The 19,718-nt window shown below is 40.2% G+C and overlaps 1 protein-coding gene across 2 annotated transcripts; it reads right to left on the reverse strand.

The window, feature by feature from the left end:
* Nucleotides 1-5,673: 5,673 nt before the first annotated feature.
* klf15 (Kruppel-like factor 15) lies at nt 5,674-18,198 on the reverse strand. 2 transcript variants are annotated; one of them, XM_018667526.2, is made up of 4 exons: nt 17,687-18,198; nt 16,883-17,066; nt 13,638-15,114; nt 5,674-6,130 (listed from the first exon to the last, which is right to left on the reverse strand). In XM_018667526.2, the coding sequence occupies exons 3-4, from the start codon at nt 14,870-14,872 to the stop codon at nt 5,962-5,964; spliced, it is 1,404 nt and encodes a 467-aa protein (XP_018523042.1). In that variant the 5' UTR covers nt 14,873-15,114; nt 16,883-17,066; nt 17,687-18,198; the 3' UTR covers nt 5,674-5,961. The 2 variants fall into 2 exon arrangements, with proteins under 2 accessions (XP_018523042.1, XP_018523043.1); XM_018667527.2 differs by lacking the exon at nt 16,883-17,066.
* Between the last annotated feature and the right edge of the window lie 1,520 nt (nt 18,199-19,718).

Below are 19,718 nucleotides of genomic sequence, written 5' to 3' on the forward strand. Positions count from 1 at the left end.
CATTCACAAAAAATGTAGGAAACTCACTTTAAAAGCGAAATCCAAGGAGGCAATTGCTCTGTCCAGATGATGGATTCATCAAGATTGGAGATTATGCTTCCTGTGTTCCTTTGATTTTCTTCAGTGTACTATAAAACATCACATATTATCCACATAAAACGTGGTTGGCAAACAACTGAGTGAGCTGTGTGCAGTATAATGATGTGACAATATTGATTACTGATTAGTTTAAATATTGTCAATAATCAAGGTTTGTTTTTTGTTTTTTTTAGCCCAATGTGTGCATTCTACCTTTTAAAAGATTCTTAAAGACCCTGTTCAGTATGTCCGTTACTGCTTTCTGCCATTGAGATTTCTCTCGTTCTGTACTGTAGGTCTTGCAAAGCTCTTGTGATAGCAGACAGAACTGTAAGCACTGAATGAAGAAGAGGATGCAGGATTGTAAAGATATAACTCTGAAAATTAGATAATAAGATTTAAGATGTAAGTGATTAAGATGTGCCACAGTCCTCAGACTGGTCCCACCCTATCTGGATGCAAATAAATTACAGGTTATTCACAGTGGCTGTGTTGGCATACTGTGAATCCCAGTAATTAAATGTATACAGTGGTATACTGATGTTGAGGATGGGGTGCAGATTTTTAATATCAATATCAAAACAACCTGTACGCACAACTTGTTATCACCCAAGTTCTTATGATGAACATATCAGCAAACAGTGGCTCACATATCTTGCAAGTCATGTTTCTGGCTGGATAATGAGTGTAAAGTTATACTGCTTTCTGCAGTGATACTGAGTGTTGCCAGTGAACATAATTTGAGAATGCAAATTAGTCGCGAATCAGTGTAATTTGTGTGAGAAAGGGTTGACGTGAGAGTAAAAAAATGAGACTACAGTGTATTCTTAGGGCTGGTGTATTTTAAAATTCACATAATCTCCATTTTCATTAACTTTTGTTTTTTTTAAGTAATGACACCTCCTCTCTGCTTGACTCTGAACTCTCTATGACAAGCGTTTTTACTCCATTTCTTCTCAATGCATAGTTTCCTGCTTTTATTATATTACTTATAATAATATTGCTTATAATAATATAACTACATTCAGACATATCGTACATGTACGGCAGCCTGGATTTGGACCACTGATCCAAAGTTTCCCCTCCATTACCAAACAGGTGTTTCCCTTCCTAGTGGTCCCACTGTGTCATAGTGAAAAACCTTCCCAGCTGTCATGTTAGTCTCTTACACACTCTAAATCCCCTCTGTAATACCATGCAGATGGTGAACTAAAGAAATGCATTAGACACGTGTTATATTCAGATGTTATCAAGAGTGGGTCTTACCTGCATACTTACCTTAGAGAAAAGAAGCAGTTACATAATCTAGAGAGTCGTTTGAGTGACAGTCAGAGAGAGCAAATTTACCCAAAGTCACTGGAGTGCGGTACTTATTTTAGAGTGCACTGTAAATCAGAAACTTCTTTCACTGGCTGCTTGCCAAAGACATTTCACTTATTGCTAGAATACTGAGCCAAGGAAAACCATTAGTCTATGAGTCTGATGTGGAAAAATTTACAAGAACATCACCTGCATGCAAAATATCTTGCAAAAAGGAGATGTTACACAATGACAGAAAGAGTGTACCTCTTCAAGTGTTATTATTATTATTATTATTACAGAATTAGAACAATAATTTGGTGTGAGAGAGAGAGAGGCCTAGAAGGTGGCATGAACTTCACTATCCATAGTGATATTTGAGCATGTTAGCTGTAATACACGAATAACGTTAATGTATATGTTAACACCATATTGTGTATATTTTGTACAGCTTTCTTGAATCCTTGTCTTCTATAACAAAATATCAATCAATAGTAAAATAGTTTTTATGTCTATATGAATTTTCCATAATAGATAATACATTGAAATCTACTCACCAAAGGCAATGAGGATTTTATTTTTCTTTTTATTTTATAGTTCTCATACTATCTGATCTAAGCACCTATGAATAAATTAGCTTTCTTCAACATTAAGGCACTTCTCACACATGGCTTGTTTATATTGGCTTTCAAAGAAAATTAAAAATCAACATCTCAATTTTAATTCAACAACTACTTAGAAGATAAATGATCACTTTTGAGGACCCTTCTATATAGAACACAACATTTTCTAAGTAAGTCACCATTAAGTAGGAGAAAGATCAGAAACTGAAAGAAAATGTTTTATAAGGCTATAAGGTTGTGGGGGGACTGGAGCCACACCCAGCTGACACTGGGAGAGATGCCGGGTACACCCTGGACAGATCACCAGTCCATAGCCAACATATATAGATAAACAACCATTCACACTCACATTCACACCTATGTGATTTGCTCTGGTCAAAGGATTCTACTTTGGGCCCCAAGGCAGACACAGACTCGAGACCCCAGAGGTAGGTTAGAGGTAGTTTATTAGGGGTTGGAGAGGAGTGGAGGGAGGAGAGAGGTGCAGATGGAGATGGTGGAAGATAATCCTCCATCTTTCACTCGAGGTGGCGGGGAAGGCAGAGGCACAGGGCTCCAGGCAGGGAACTGGACAAGAAGAAAACACTAGTTAGTTTGCTGAAAGGAACACATGTGAAATAGTTGCACAAGAGTCTCTGGAAGAGCCTTACCACATGATGGTGTGGAACAATCTGGTGACTATTGGAAGATCAAGCCTGGCTTCTTACAGAGGAAGAGGAGATTGGAAACAGGTGTGCCTGGAGTCCCTGCAGCCTCTGCCTCTGAAATGAGAAGGCACCGCCCACCACTGACAGACAACACAGAGGGGGAGACACACAGGGAAGACAGAAGAGGGAAAACACAGGGGACATTGGGGATAACTGGCGGGGCCATAACACTATGGGCAATTTAGAGTCACCAATTAATCTAACTTGCATGTCTCTGGACTGTGTGAGGAAGTCGGAGTACCCGGAGAGAACCCGCACAAGGCTTTAGTCTCACTAGCCTCCTCGGGAGTGATCTGGGAACAAGCTCACAGCCTGCTGCCTGCTATGCGCTGACTCTGAGGGCAACTACAGAATATAGAGATCACTTTTTAATAATGTGTAGAAAGTTAAATGATTGTAGTGAAATCTAAGTCCTGTGTTGCAAACTGATCGGGCTGATTTTTATCTTGTGGACATTCCTTCATAATCTATAGCACTTATCCATTAAGGATTGTGGGTGAGCTGAAGCCAATCCCAGTTGACATTGGGTGAGAGATCACCAGTCTATTGGACTGAAATAAAGAGACAATAAATCACATTCACACCTACAGGCAATACAGAGTGACCAATTTACTGTGGGAGGAAGCCAGCAGAGTCCACGCAGGCACACGGAGAACAAGCAAACTCCACAGAGAAAAGCTTTAGGTGAACCAGGGTTTGAACCCTGAATTTTCTTGCCGTGGTGTTTACCACTCCACCACCAAGTCACCCCATCTTGTGTATATCCGCAATGATATTGCAGCATGATGGGGAGAGGGTGGGCAGAACCTCCCAGCATGCTTTGAGACAATGTGGTTGTAAACATAAGTTTAAGTTAAACTGATACTTGAGCTGATTCTTGGCACATGTCAGTAGTATTGTATGGTCACCATGGTACAGTGTTTCTACAGTGTTTTTGGTAGTTAGGGCCCAAGCACCAAAGGTGCCAAGGGCCCAACGGTCCCTGGCAAAAAAGTTGCAAGGAACCTATTCTTTTTATAGAGATTATTATTAGGGACTGAGTAATGAAGTTGCAATTTGAATTATAGAAATGTGCCTCAAACAAAACTTTATCTAGTGTGTTTTATACTAGGGCTGTCACTTTTGTTCAAACGTGGATGAAAAGTTCATATTTGAACTGCAATGACCTGTTTGAAATGTAGACTCTACAAGTGCATCAGACCATTTGAAGTAGTTTGCTTGTGATCCAGCAGAGAGAGCTCTATCAGCTTGACCTTATGACCTGTCAGTCAACTACGGTAATGGTAATGCAGTATTGTTCTGATATGAAATAGCATATTATTAGACACACTGAGCCTGTTCAGGCCCCTCGCCAGAAACACGTAGAAACACGTTCGAAATTCAAACTGGCTTCAAATTAATCGAAGGAATTACAGGTTTGTTTGATCTTGATTTTTTTTTTTTTTTAAAGTGACAGCCCTATTTTATACAATAATCTTGATATAGTTTATCACACCATAATAAATAACCAGGTTTGTGGTGTTGTTAAATTGAATCTACAGGCTCCTTTGTGATTATGAAAAGAACATATATTTCTGTGGTAATTAGGCCTATGTTGTTAGTGACCAGGTCTGTTCTGTTTGTGTATTCAGGACACAGCAATAACTGCTCTTCCTCTGTCATCTCTCTGTTTCTTTTTCTGTTTCTCTACTCAACTTCTCCCATATGTCTTCTCTGTACCAAACCTGAGCGTGGATTGATGCTGTCTTTACAGTTTCGTCAGGGTTGATTAAGAAATTACACACAGGGTCAATTGATATTTACATGTTAATGCAGTGTCCAGTGACAGCAAAAGTGTACGGCCACGTAGACCGGAGTCCTGACAGTACTCCCATCGGGCGCAGGGTTGTGAGGGCCCAATCAACACTGCTTGCAGCTTCAATTTATCTTTTTCCTATTCCTGATGTACTGCTGCACACGGCTGCAGTACCCAAAACATTAGCACATGTGCTACTCCTGTGCTACTCTTTGCACTCTGTGCTGTGTGCATCAACCTAACCTGACGTGTCTCTAACTCTTCCAGCCACATGATTAGTTCAGCGCGGCAATATTCTCATTATTATTGGCTTTTCATATTGTCTGTCAGAACATAAGTGGAATGAATTCAATTGACATTGTAATCGACCATGTCTTATATGTCTATCAAGTTCTATCACAATATATATCAATATCGTTTTATCGCTGAGCCCTAACTTAAAATAATAATAGCACACTGAGTCATTCATTTCCATGGGTATGCACAGAGTGACATGGGCCACATTATGACACCTTCTGAACAGCCACTTAACACTTGACTAATATACGGATCGCTGAAAAGGCTGATTTCCCAAACCATTTGGGTCCATGGTACAATAAGGCCACAAAAATGCAAAAAATAGAAGACCAGTAAGTAGGCATATATGGTAGCTTAATAAAATGACATCAAAAATCACATAATACTGACCAGAAGGCTGATTTAACAATTACTGTGCGCTACTTGTGTTTCACTTTGTGTTGGTCTGTCACTCTCCATCTTGAGTCTCAGCAGGTTTACAAAGTTGCTGTAAAAATATGAGTGCAGCCCTGGAAGCTTATTGTTAAATTTCTCTTACTTTGACATCCAATCAGTAGTTCATGTCTATGTAGTCCTACAGTTCTCTCCCTGTCCATTAACACTAATTTGAAAGACAGATATATTATCCACCTTTTCTGTCAATGAACTGTGGTGAAACGCAGCAAAAAATGTCACAAAACTATCAGAGAACTCTCTCAAGGAGTAATCATTACTCTGATAGTGGCTAATGGGTGAACTTCCTAAACATTGCATAAGATGAGGAATGTGCAAGACATTGGCAGCTTTCAGCTTTCAGGACAATAAAAGGCAGCTGTTTTTATCCAGGTAGAATTGACACACAAGGCTATTACCAAATCTATCACATAATCCAGACTGAATGAAAATAAGTTTATCTTATCTTCTGCCGAGGCAGGAGATAAGGACAGAACAAACGTAAGTGGTACAACATAAAAAAGCGCCAACAGCAACAACAACCTTCAGCTGGCTTACTTTTGTACAATGAATTAGAACAATCACAGACCGAAATAAGAAGCTAGATGTTCTTCCAATCCCATGTTCATTTTACTTGATGAAGTTCACACTCACAACTTGCTCCTGTGGCTTATGTCTGTTTGAGAGTAATCCCAGCATTTCCAGCAATCCCAGTGATGCAAGCAGGGCATCAGTTTGCTGAGCGAACTGTCCGGCTGCTGCGTGGAAAACGGTGGACTTTAATGTGTTTTGACAGATGGTCACTGCGGGCAAACTTCTTCTCACATACAGGACATTGGTAGGGCTTGACCCCTGAGTGGGACCGCCGGTGTCGAGACAGCTCATCCGACCGTGAAAACCTGGGTGAAAGAAGAGGGGATGTATTATATTGCATTAATACAAATTGAAATGTCAGAGGTGTGGACTTGAGTCAGGAATCTGATGAAGAAAGTGTGCAGCAAATCAATGTATATTTTTCCTGGCATTGGATATACTTTTAATCAATCTGACAGCAGCCAAATATGCTGCACAAGCAACATGTGTGCATTTGCAGCATTCACCAGTACTTTATCATGTTTAGATATTCAAACATGAAACCTAGAATATGTCACTAGGCATGGGCCGGTATGAGATTCTGATGGTATGACAACAAAAAAATAACAAAAATATCACGGTTTTGCTGTATTGTGATTACAGCTCTAAAATGAGTTATTTTGAAATGCCTGGTAAGAAAGTCAACTTTTTTCTCCATTGAACACAATCTATTTAAATTTTAAGCAACACAGAATATTTAAACATGTATGCCATTTTTTAAAAATATTTTTTTAAGTGAGTCTAAACCCACAGCTCAACAAGCTCAGAACATGAATACTTGAATTCTTTTCTGTATAAAAATAACACTGGAAAATAAAATTAAAACATATGCAGTCTCTTTCTTAAATGAGCCTGAACCTGCAGTCCAACAGCAGTCTGCCTGCAGGGCCTCCACTGTGAAGCCCGTAGACTCCTCCCTCAGGTCCCCTCCACTGTCAGGCACAGAAATGAAGCACATTTGTTTTTCTTTTTCTATGGTCCCTTTTTGCTGTACCATACACCTATCCAAAACAGTGAAAAGGTCTAAATGTTTACGTTCACCACTGAAATAACTGCAGTTGTTAAAATGTGTAAATGTTAATCTCACAAATATTACAGAATGTTATACTTGTAGATGGGCTGTTTGTCGTCTTTAAGTTAGTTAGGCCAACGGTGGCTAGCGTCAACTCGTTTTGTGCTAGTTCGCAGGGTTCACTCTTTCTGTGGGTAACGTAAGCTAACTGTTCGTGTGTAACATTGTGCTGAATGTTTATGTAAGGAGTTTAAGAAGGGCAAAGGTGTGCATTTGCCTTACATGAATGCCCATGTTTGTTATCAGCAATACGAGAGAATGTAAAGATTTAAAGTTTTTCTATTATTCAGACCGTTTGGTGTAGACAAAAATATATACTGAAGTAAACGTTTTTCACACTTCAACATCATGCTGACATTTATGCATTATAAAATTTATTTCTGTCTGTCGTAGATGCATCACTCGATAATTCCAATCAGTGGAAAGCTTGCTGTTGAACACTGTACAGTGTGTTGCAAGCTTTATCACTGCGCCTTTTGCCCCAAATACAAACCATCCAAACCATCCAGGCTTCAGCTGCACCTGGATATCCACATAAAACAGGTCATTGCATTTAAAGGTAATATATGTTGTGTGTAAATATAACTGCATATTTTAAAAGTATGTGCCTGTGATAATTTTGAACTTTTTCTCTTGACTTGCTCTCAGATAAGAAGATCTGCAGATGCAAATTAAACTGCCGGAATGGGGACCATTATCATTGCCCTTTCTGTGACAAAACTGTCATTAGAAAAAAATGAAATGGAGAGACACCTGGAAATTTGCCAAGGTACTGCACAACAAACATCCACCCAGTCGGAACAGGACTTAGACCCGATCTAGGCTCCTTTGTACAAATAACTGACAACAGATGTTAAAAAAGTGTTTTAAACACTGCCATGTGTGTGCAGTAAGTATACAACAATTAACTAAAATGTACGATGCAATAAGGGATGAAAAACTTGATCTTTCCATTGCCCTCACACTGTTATTTTGTATTCATTTCTGGCAACTTCCCTGTTTTTCCCAACATGTAGAGAATGGCTGTGGTGGCCCTTTCTCACAAAAGCCAATTTAACCGCATAATTATCTGTCATGAGCAAGCTTCACAAGATGATGCTACAACTTGCCTGTAACTCATTTGGACAAGCAAAACATCGCAGCAGAGTTGGCATGCAAGACAAATGCTACTTGGCTGGAGCCACAAGGATGACAGCTCTAGGGCTTCTTCCCAGCAACCTAGTTCTCTGAAAATGATAGTCCCCAGCCCCGTTCTGCATCCCAGATGTTGCTCTGCTGACCTGACAAGATGATGAATTGATAGAATTGCACACTGTAATTAAGCAACAACACATGATGAGCTGTGGTAAAAACTTGCTGCACTCTCTGTCATATGTAGATACAACAAGCTCACAGCTCAGAGCTAGAGTAAAGCTACTGTAGTAATAGACATGATTTAGATACAAGCAGTGTCAGACAGCAAAGAGACACAACCTGCCCCATGCTTGCTGGAGGATTGTACGGGATTGGGATCTGATGGGAACCCACAAAAATACCACAGGAAGTCAGAATCATCACATGAAGAATGTGGTATGAAATTTCATACGTGAAAAAGTATGAAATTATTGGAAACCAAATGTTTTAAATCATGCACTGTCTTACAGCCAAGTCTAGTTTGTGTAGATGGTCTCATTCTGTAAAGATTAACACTATCATTGCCACTCTTAAGTCTGACATTCTAACATCTGGTTTGGATCTGTTGCTATGACAGAGAACAAAAACTATCAGAGAAACAGTGACAGGATTTATAGAATAACAATAACCAAATGCAAAAAAAACAAAACAAAAAAAACAAACAAACAAACAAACAAACAAACAAAAAATGGCCCCAGCTCAAGCTGCAGGTTTCATTTGAGTTTTGGTAGTTTGTAGAGGGGGCCTGTATCAAAATTTAGCTTTAAGACCTCATGCGTAAAAGTGAGAATCACACTGAGGAGTAATGCAGGTAAATATCTCAGCAACCCATTGGTCGATTTTGATGATCAACAATCAAAGTCAGGAGAATCGAGGGATGGCAACCAAATTCACATTAGAAATACTAATGACAATCCAGAACAAAGTAAACCCAAAGATAGTATATTGTAGGAAGAGTGCATACTTCACTCTAAAAACCCCTTTTTCTTTATGTAAACAACCAGGACCTTCGTGATTCATTTCAAACTAGCGCAGAGTCACAAGAGTAGACATTAGCAGTGTTTTTTGAGCTGGAGTATAACTTTTGACCACAAAACAGCAAAGGTAAGACATACTTTATGATTTTGTGATTTGATGATAACAGTTTTCGTCACACCGTGATGAGACAAACATCTTTGCAATCAGCAGTCTCTGCTTTCACATGAACTTGTTTGTGTGGTTTGCTTGAATTGGTGAAATTAGCAGAAGCACCAATGTAAACATAGGCTGTTTTCATGTTAAGCTGAGTTTCTCCCCATCATTTTGGTGTGCTACATGTTAGGATTGGTGCTTCCTAGCGTGCACATAGATTGTTTGTACCACAGACATCTCACGCAGCCCCCTGTAGGAGGCTCTCATGATGAAGAGGTTAAGTTATGTGTGTGACACACATGGTGCACATTCCTTAATAAATTCAATGGGGAACTGGGACAGCATAGGCTCAAATGCAATTGTTTCTCCCAGTTAAATCCAGCCACAGCTGTTTTGTAAATACCATGTAATTCATCTTCAAAGTTTATGAATCTTGTTGTCATATTACAAAAACAGAGATAATTACCAATTGTTAAGGTCCCAAATCTTGATAACATTCATCAAAGTCTTTCCTATTTAGTGTGGTAGTTAAGTCTATGTTCACACACATAACATATTCAGAGCTAAGCTGACCAGCAAAACAAAACTTGAAACTAAACAGTTTTGGAGGTCGATTCTCTTGGAAGAGTCTCCTTCCACAGTATATTTAGTTTGGTCTGGGATGACATTCTAATACATCTGAATATACAGTAACACAATCACTCCCTGTTCCTCCCAGTCTATGTGAGGAACCTTGACTGATCCCTTGCTTCCCTTTTATGCAGCATGGCAGCCTGGACGTTCCTAGCCCACAGTCATGGTAACTATTCAACACTTTGTGTTTGTTCGCTCCACTTCCTCACTGCTGTTCCCTTCAAGTGATTGTGTGCAAAATTCGAAAATCTCACTTTCTCCTGCTCACTCTATTCGCTTGCATCTTGCAGCCTGCAGACTTTTCCCAACATTTTTCCCCCTTTTGTCGGCCCCCTCATTTACCCCATCACATACAGTGGGTTACACACACAAGTTCTCACACACACACACACTCCCATCCAAACTCGATCCTGCATTTTGTGAACAGACAAGAGCCCTTTGTTAGGCAGAACACACAGCCTGGATTACTACCGCACAAATGTCTCTCCTCATGTATTTGGGTGAACTTGTGCAGCTTTACAAGAACAAGTGGCAGGTTGCCAGGGTGGTTCTATACTCAAATGGACCAACACAGTATTGCTTATAAATTGATACATTTGAGGCAGCCCACTACAGTATCAACAATGACCACCACATTTTTTTTTTTTATGGCGCATTCATAAAGTACTATTTACACATTTTATGCTATCATTGTTTAAATTCATTTTCCCTCACCAACCTTCACATAATACCCCATAATGGCAAGGATTTTTGAAAATTTTACAAAATCAATAGGAAAAAATTAAATACCACATTGACATAGGTATTCAGACTTTACTCAGTAGCGGTGATTGGCTTTGCACACCTGGATTTGGGGATTTTCAGCCATTCTTCCCTGCAGATCCCCTCAAGGTCTGTTAGGTTGGATGAGGACCATTGGTAGACAGCCATTTTCAGGTCTCTCCAGAGATGTTGGATTGGTTTCAAGTCAGGACTCTGGCCAGACCACTCAAGGAGATTCACTGCTTTGTCCCTAAGCTGTTCTTGCATTGTCTTGGCTGTGTGCTTAGGGTCATTGTCCTGTTGGAAGCTGAACCTTAGGCCCAGTCTGAGGGTGCTGAGCACTCTGGGTTTTTTATTAAGGATATCTCTGTACTTTGCTATGTTCAACTTTCTCTCAAGCCTGACTGGTCTCTCTGAAAAATACTACCACAGCATGATGTTGCCAACACGATATTTCACCTCTGGGATGGTACTGGGCAGGGGATGAACGGTCCCTGGTTTTTTCTAAGCACAATGCTTGGAATGGAAGCCAAACAGTTCAACCTTGGTTTCATTCAGTTTCACTGAGGAGAGGCTTATGCCTGACCACTCTGCCATAAGGCTCAGATCAGTGGAATGTTGCAGTGATGGCTGTCCCTCTGGAAGTTTCTCCCATCTCACAGGATCACAGATCACAGGATCTCTGGAGCTCAGCCAGAATGACCATCCAGTTTCTGGTCACATCTCTTACCAAGGCCCAATTGCTCAGTTTGACCACCAGCTCTAGGGAGAGTCCTAGTTGTTCCAAACTTCTTCCGTTCAAGAATTATGAGGGCCACTGTGCTCTTGGTAACCTTCAATGTAGCAGAATTTTTTGTGGCCTTCCCCAGATCTGTGCGTCTACACAGTCCTGTCTCTGAGCTCTGCAGACAGTCCCCTTGACCTCATAACTTGGATTTTTCTCTGATGTGCATTCATTGTCAGCTGTGAGACCTCATATAGACATGTCCAAATCATGTTCAATCAGTAGAACCTGCTACAGGTGGAGGTGTAAAAAGTATAAAAACATCTCAAAGATGATCCAGAGAAAAGGAGGGACCTGAGCTAAATTTCAAGTGTTATTGCAAAGGATCTAAATACCTGTGTCAATGTGATATTTTATTCATTCATTTTCATTAAAAAAACAAGATTTTAGGTTACGGCTGCAGCATAACAAAATGTGAAAGAATGGGGGTCTGAATGCACTGTATTTCATAGGTAAAATCTTATTTCATTGTAAAACAGCACACTACATTAATTTGTGTGGCCCCTCTTTGCCCAGCTCTCTCTCACAAACATAACAGACCCATGCGTAAATAGCCTTTCCTCTCTGTGCACACATGATGTGGTGCAGGAGGAAGGATTGTTGTTGGCTTTTCCCAATCAATCTAGAGTTCACTGATGGCTAATATCATGAACACCTCTGCAAGAATTTGTCCTAATCCATTCAAGTTAACAAAGTTAGTCTAGCTATGTTCTCAACACAACGCTGTCAATCTCAGAGACCAAACTCCTCCATTAAGTTGTTAGTAAGCATGTAAGGAACCTAGCTAGTAAGGATAGCTATACATTTATATTAGAATACGGCTAGATTGCTGAGGTTAGCATGTACATAAATGCGTGTGCAAGTGGATATTGTTAATGCAGGTTAGGTTGACTGGTGACTGGTATCAGAATAGAATGTCATGTGACCACTGAGACAGAGCAATACGTAACAACAAAAAATATGAAGTCACTTTTACGTACCATGAATGAACATACCTACAACTATATAGTATATATAGTATACTATAATTATATATACACATAGCTTATGATGTGTTGGTATTGGTTGTATTCACATTTATTCTAACATTAGTAACATAAATTTTGTATTTGCTCTCATGTCGCACTTGAGTCAGTCTCACTGGCTGACCTGATGAAAAAAGAAACAGTCTTACTAATGAAGATATTCAAGTTCTCTCTCTGCCTTTCTCCTTTACACACAGCAGGTTCCAAATTAGATCTTGCTGCTTTATAGTTAGCATACACAAATACACATACACACATGCACTCACACTGCTCCAGCAACTGCACAGCTGTTGAGTCTCAACAGGAGGTACCCATGTTGTGCCCATGTGATTCCAGCCCACATGCTCTGTCCCAGATTTAGTATGCATCCATAAAAAAACACCCCTGCTATTCTTGCACACCCCAGATATCTGACTGCATGATAAAATGTGTGACTGTGCAAGCACACCCTCTGCTTCATGTCACTGCAATTAACACTTGGAGGGCTGCATGACAGTCATTAAGAGCTCATCAGCTCCAGGACTTAGTGAAAAGAAAATAAGATGAGTGTTGAGGCTTCTCTATTACAGATCCTTTAATTTCTGTGTGCTTCCTGTCTCACTGCCGAAGCATATTGCTGCCATTCCACAAACAGAAACACAATTAAGTCTTGCTTCCACTGTAAGTTTGTATAACGTATAATGACAATCTTACTGACAAGCTGCTTCTCTCATCTTTGGTTGCTTGGAGCTTTGGGAGGGTGGGAGGGGGTTCTGGCTCTCAAGACTGTCTAGGTCCCCTCACCAATACTAATAGATGACCCTCAAAGCAACAGGTCAGTTCAAGTTAAAAACTGCACCACACATGGTTCCACTGAGAACACTATGCACAGCACACAGACATGTAGCACTGACATGTATTACAGATAGGACGCACTCACAAATGGTTGTTAAGCCCTTTTGAAACATCTTAGATGCGTGCTAGAATGTGCTGTTATTGCTAAAACAAAACAATAAACAGGTTTTATATAATCAGTCATAAATATAAATCAATCTCTTCAAAGATAATAAACACATAAAGAGATAAAAGCTAAAAATCATAATTTTGCAACAGATCATTCTGTCTGTGAGGAATGAAATGTATATGTATAAATGTTAAATGTATAAAGAAATACATCCATTCACTCAGTTCACACTTCCCTCCCCAGTACCCACCTCCATCCACAGCCCTGCCAGTTGCAGGCGAAAGGCTTTTCTCCTGTGTGTCTTCTCAGGTGGGCCTTCAGGTGGCTGCTCTTGGTGTACATCTTGGTGCAGCCAGGAAAAGTGCATTTGTGCATTTTGATTAGATCTGCCACTGGATTCTTCTGGAACTTTTGACCCCCAGCAAGAATCCCTGATCCCTGGCTTACTGAGCTCTCCCCAACTCCAAGAGGCTTGGCTGCAATGGGGACAGGAGCAATGCGTACAAACTTAGAGGAGATGTTAAGGTTAGCCGAGGGCAGGATGTGGGGCACCAGGGCAAAGGTCTGACCTTGGATATTGACCAGTAGCTGCGCAATTTTGATGTCTGAAGCTGGAGGAGGCTGTGGGGGCTGGGCTACTGGGTTAAGAGGTGCCACTGTGGCCTCTTGCTTTATCTGCATGGGCTGAATCTGTAGGATGACTGGCATCCCACTACTGCTAGTACCACTGTCTGCTGACAAAGGTTTGCTGACTGGTGTATTCTTGGCCCCTGTGCTGGATTGATGTGTACCTTTGGTCTTACTGGAGGCACCAGTGGCTAGGTCAGCAGTGATGGCAGTTGGGACAGTTTGGTCTGAATACTTGGCTTCTGGCTTTACCTTAAGCTCAGAGCATGCCTCCCAGCAACACTCAAGACCAATTTCTAGATCAAGAGCTTCCTTTAGACCAACTCCCAATGCTGGGCGACCCTCTCGGATCTCTTGCTTCATTGTCACCACTTCCATATTCTCTTCAAGGAATTCTTCAATCTCTTCCAAAGTGGGTTGAAAGGACGCTCCTTGTTGTTCCTCTGTCTCCACACTGGTCCAGTTGAGGAAATCAAAATTTTCCTCCTTTACTGACTCATGTTTGGATGGCTCATCTCTCTGTGAGTCCAAGAGGAAACTGGATAATGGTATAGGTGCCACAGACCCTGCCGAGACACTGTTGGCACCTCCTAAAGAGGCCTGAGACAGCAGGTGGTCCAGGATACTATCCTGACTCTCAGCACTGGAGTTGCTGCCATAGCTGGAGCTGAGCACCTGGGAGTCCGGGCTGGAGCAGGAACGAGGGCTGGATGATTCACTCAAGTCATCCTCCGAAAGTGGTGACGGCATCACCTGGTAGGAGCCCAGGTCTGTCACCATGTCAGACACACGACAGGCCAGTGGAGAGCCACTGTACTTAAGAAAAGTCTCCTCGTTCACTGAGAGGTTATCTACCATCCCTGGCTAGTGCCAAACCACTGTTTCTTGTTGGACTCAGAGTCTGTGTTTAGAATGATTTGTAAGAAAATTATTCCCTGTGAGGCTGGAAAAGTCAGGCTGAACAAACCTAAGTCACTGAGGCTACAATTCCTGCTCGGGTGAGATAGCAAAACACCTGGTGTTTTCTCTCAGACTGGAAAAAAATAAGCGTCAGGGAAACACTCTTGCAATCCAAGGTCTCCAGCCAGGATACAGTGTGTCTAAACAGAAAAAAAATCAGATGGAGAGAAGTCTGTTAATCTTAATCCCACATGTGCCTACTGCTCAAATTCAAAACAATATGGCCTGATATTCAAAGAAAGAGCTTTAGATTATACACATCTGGAAAATCTATAACAAGGTGGCATGTCCTCTAACCCTTCTGACAGCTGTGTGAATGCTAGTCACAGTCTGTAAATGAAAAATCTAATGCTTCAGTGGCATTATAGATTTGCAAGTTAATTGATCGTTAATTGTTGTAGTCATTTAACAGCTACTTAATGTAACATGTTTTTTTTCACTGTGCTTTGTCACTTACAATGTGAAATTTACACTTGCAGCACAGTGAAAAAATAACTACATAACTACATATTACAAAGGAGTTATTCTGCCAATATGTTTATTTCAGCAAGTCCTCACACCCAAATGTTCCTATAAGTCATCTGGATATGACCCATAGGAGCATACCAGTGGTGGGTGTAGCAGGCATTTGTCACTATGATAACAATAATAAACACATGGTAAAGGTTATTCATGGTTTGTCATGGTTTGTTCAGATTTAGGCACAAAAACTACTTGGTTAGGTTTAGGTTGTGGAATGGTCATGGATAAAAGAAACACTGATGGATTCACATAGGAAAAGAACAGTGACCTGTTGTGTGAAAGTCCTGGGTTTTGTTGACCCACCCATCCTCCTTCTCTCCCTCTTATGTCTGCTAACTTCCTCCTTTATGCCTGTCATATATTACTATGACTGTCAGAAGTCACCTACCATTAAAATATAGCTATAGGTCATAAGAAGTTGCTTCCACAGACAATGTCTGGGGTTGTTTTTTACAGAGCTGCCTTGTTTATTTTTCAAGTACCACTTAAAGCGTATTTCTCCTGGACTGGTTCCCAACCTTTTTTCATGACCCCTTGACAACTGAGTAATCTCTACATGTGACAGCTTATCACAGATGTCTACAACCTATGAACAGTTCAACCAAATAGTGATGTTTCTCTCTCAAAATGCTTCCTTTTAATAGTTTTTGGAGACCTGAAAACTTCCCTGTACTTCAAAAGATAAAAAGACACCTAGAACACACTAGTTTGACAAAAATGTTATCAATCTGCTGATAAAGGCCCCTGAGATGCAGCTAGAGCCCTAAAATAAACCTCACAAGTAGATCATAAGTTAAGAATATTTTGTAAAGCTTGTAGACTACTGTAGACTACTTTGCTGTGTAATATTACCACAACCATTACTATGAAGAGGACATATCAAAATACATGTATCCTTTTATCGCCTTACGAAATAACATTTGTACATCTCATATAACACATATAAATAATATATGGATTATTTTAATCCTTCCCTATTATTGTGATTTCACACAATGTAGTGGCTTTAATTTAATAATTTTCTTATATGCACATTCATTTCAATTCATATATCATTCTAGGGGTTTTCACATACTGACATCATGGTAGCCTACTTTATGCCATTTTTTTAAAGAGTAACGTAGTAATAGTAGTAATAATAGTAGTATTTCATCACTATTTATTCTTTAACTTAATGCTCTTCAATCCCTTTTATCTCGTTATTGTAATGAGATTGTTTTTCAACAACCTTGTCTCTTTTTCTGGTGGACAGTTTACTTGGCTATAACTTTGTGACTTGTAGATTACTAGGTTATAGTTGTTTCATGTATAAAAGTATGAGTATGTGATTTATAACCTTCATAAACTGGTTGTTTTCCTTGATTAGGGAGTATAGGTCATACTCACACTCCTCATTCCCCCTTCCACCTCTATCTCTTCCTCCCTTTCCAGGGGCCCCTGCATGGTCTCAGTGACGGAGAGTAAACTCAGCCAGAGAGAAAAAAAACTGTCAACAGTATTATCAGAAAACACCACATGGGGCAGTCGGCAGCATTATGCGCTCCTCCGCAGCGTGCATTCATCACCTATCCTGCTTGTTTACGGGACAATTAAAGAGCAGGTCAGTCACATCACTGCATCGGGAGAATATTTTACATATCAGTCATTAGATGTAGGAAGTAGGTTGGTGAGTTATTTTGCACAAGTTCATGGTAAGCTTGGATATCATCTCATACTGACTGAGGACATTATTAAAAGACCTAGGTCTAAGACTTGTACTAATAGTTTTAGATTATGGATTATAACTCATCTAAATTATTACTCAACAAAATGTTATCTTCTCATTAGCACAATAATTACATAACCGCGATCTGCTCGACGCATGCTGTCGATTTTGCAGACAGCATGGATCTGAGAACTTAAAAATCCCATCACATACGCAGCCGCAAACAGGAGATCAAAACTCAAAAGTCACTCATTTGTTAAACTGCGGTAGAGCTAAATCCAAACCTCATGGTAATAGGTTAGACTGTGTGCTATGTTTTCCTGCCCGTCCCCTCCGCGGTGCATAACGCATGAGTTGGCGCGCGTCTCCGCTCGTAACGTAAACATGTTTTCGTCAAACCTGCTGCAGCATATAGCACCGAGCAGACACACGCGCAGCTTAGACTCCCGAACCCTTTAACAGAGAAAATAAACCCACAGACTTACCTTGTTCACTCAGTACATTCCCAGTGCAAGCGGCGCTTGGGACGATTGTTTCATCCGACGGGTTTGTCTATTACCAGAGAAAGATTTGCCCTTGAGACACGCCATCCACAGGCAGCAGAATTCGACTGGACTGGGCGCTCGCTGAGTTGTACTATATGACCGTCACATGACTACCAGTGTGTTACAGGGTTACTGTAGTGCGAAATAAGAGGCTGCTGCTGAAGGCTCGTCCCCGCTCTGCAGCCTCATTGGACGGTTGTGGTGGGATGGAGGTGGGTCGTCCGGTCTATCAGTCAGAATTGCTGCTGTGTGAAACACCATGTGGGACGAGGAACCTGTTATCATGGTAAATAACAAGCACTAACTGAAGTTGGTCATTAGGATTGCGGGATGCAATGGAGTGATGTTTTCATTAGCAGAAATACAGTTTAACACCTTGTTTTTAACCCAACAATATATTCAAGGGTGATATGGAACATTTTAAATAGGTTGTATTATTACAATATCGGAAGTATATCTAAATGAACTGGTTTTTTTTTTTTTTTTTTTTTTAAATCTCTCTTTCCCCTAATGTTGCCTGCACTTTTACAGCCAAACTTGTTTTCTGGGGGAACATATCTGTAAACCCTTCCAGCTTGCAACTTTTTCCTCTCTGGCTGGTTACTCCATATCCTTGGGGAAAACCCTGTGTAACGCACCTAATGCAGGAGCTGCATCACCTCACCTTGATAATGCTGATAAGGGCTGTAAGCTATGAAATAGCCCCCTAAAAGAAACAAAGAAGATTACAAAAGTATATTCTGTCCAATAATTGTAGATGAGATTTCCACTGCATTTTTCCACAAAGAAAACAAATACAGTTAGAGAACATATGCATAAAATCCCCCACCTCTAATTGGCATTTTTGACATAGCAGGAAGAACTTTGAAAACCTTTGACTGCTAACATGTAATATTTCCCAGCAGCCATTATCATTTTTTTTTAAGTTAAGATCATCTTCCCAGTTTCTATGTGCCTTAACTTTGTCATGGCCAATTAGACTGATCAGATTAGAATAAATACTATAGATCAGCCCCTTTAACTCTGATTTCAACTACCAAATCATGAGATGGTAATTGGGTAATTGGTCAAACTGTAATATGAAGAAACTTAAAAAATGTGACAGTAACAGATAATATATAGAGGCTAAATGTTCAAATATTAATAGCTCAACCTCTTTATACAGGTCCCAATAAATTTAAGGTCATTAGTACACCAGGACGGAGTAATAACATGATTCATAAAACAGGGCAATTGTCTATTTTTACACAAGGGAGCCTGAACATGGAAAGACTAAAATAACTAACTAATAGACATCCAAATCTTACAGGTTTGTCTAATCAGTGAATTAGAAGTTATCAAATAGTTATTATATGAGGAAATAAGAAGAACAGTGGCAAAGCATATCTGCACAGTAGTACTCCTGTATATGTTTCTATGTAGATAAGTATGATGGTGCCTTTCTCTACATTCAAACTGTTCCAGTTTGTGCTGCCCAATACAGGGCAAAGCCGTGTTTTTGTAGTCCCTGATGGATTTCAAGTGTGATTCTTTGCCACTCCACCAGAACTGCTGACACAACCCAAAGGAAGACTTTCCTACCTCTTTAAGTCTTCTGCTTTTTTTAATCATCAACGTATAATTACGACTAAAACATATTTCCATATTATCTGGTATCTGCAGCCCTAAATACATTACTTTATGTAGATTTATTTTAATTCTAAGCCTAGAGAGAACCTTCTTCCCTCAGTGTCATTCAGTGGCATTATGTTGGTCTTAGATAAATAACGTTTACAGCCTGAAACACCTCTGAATCCTTATAATATTTATAGTAAAACACGTCAAGACAAAGAAAGGCTAAATTTCACAGAAAACAAACCTTTTTCAGGGATTAAGGAATTGGTTAACTTACAATTTTAGTGCAGCAATGGAAGTAAATGAAGCCTTGAAAATTAACGTAAACAATTCCCACAGGTACCCCAACTTCTGTTGA

This window comes from Lates calcarifer, linkage group LG12 (genome assembly GCF_001640805.2).
Source record: "Lates calcarifer isolate ASB-BC8 linkage group LG12, TLL_Latcal_v3, whole genome shotgun sequence".
Lineage (NCBI taxonomy): Eukaryota > Metazoa > Chordata > Actinopteri > Centropomidae > Lates > Lates calcarifer.

Excerpts from the sequence above, each read along its gene's own strand:
- klf15 (XM_018667527.2), bottom strand. The coding sequence starts at position 14,872 with ATGGTAGATAACCTCTCAGTGAACGAGGAGACTTTTCTTAAGTACAGT. Across the intron at positions 6,131-13,637 it reads TGGCAGGGCTGTGGATGGAG|GTTTTCACGGTCGGATGAGC; the intron begins GTGGGTACTGGG and ends TCTTTCACCCAG.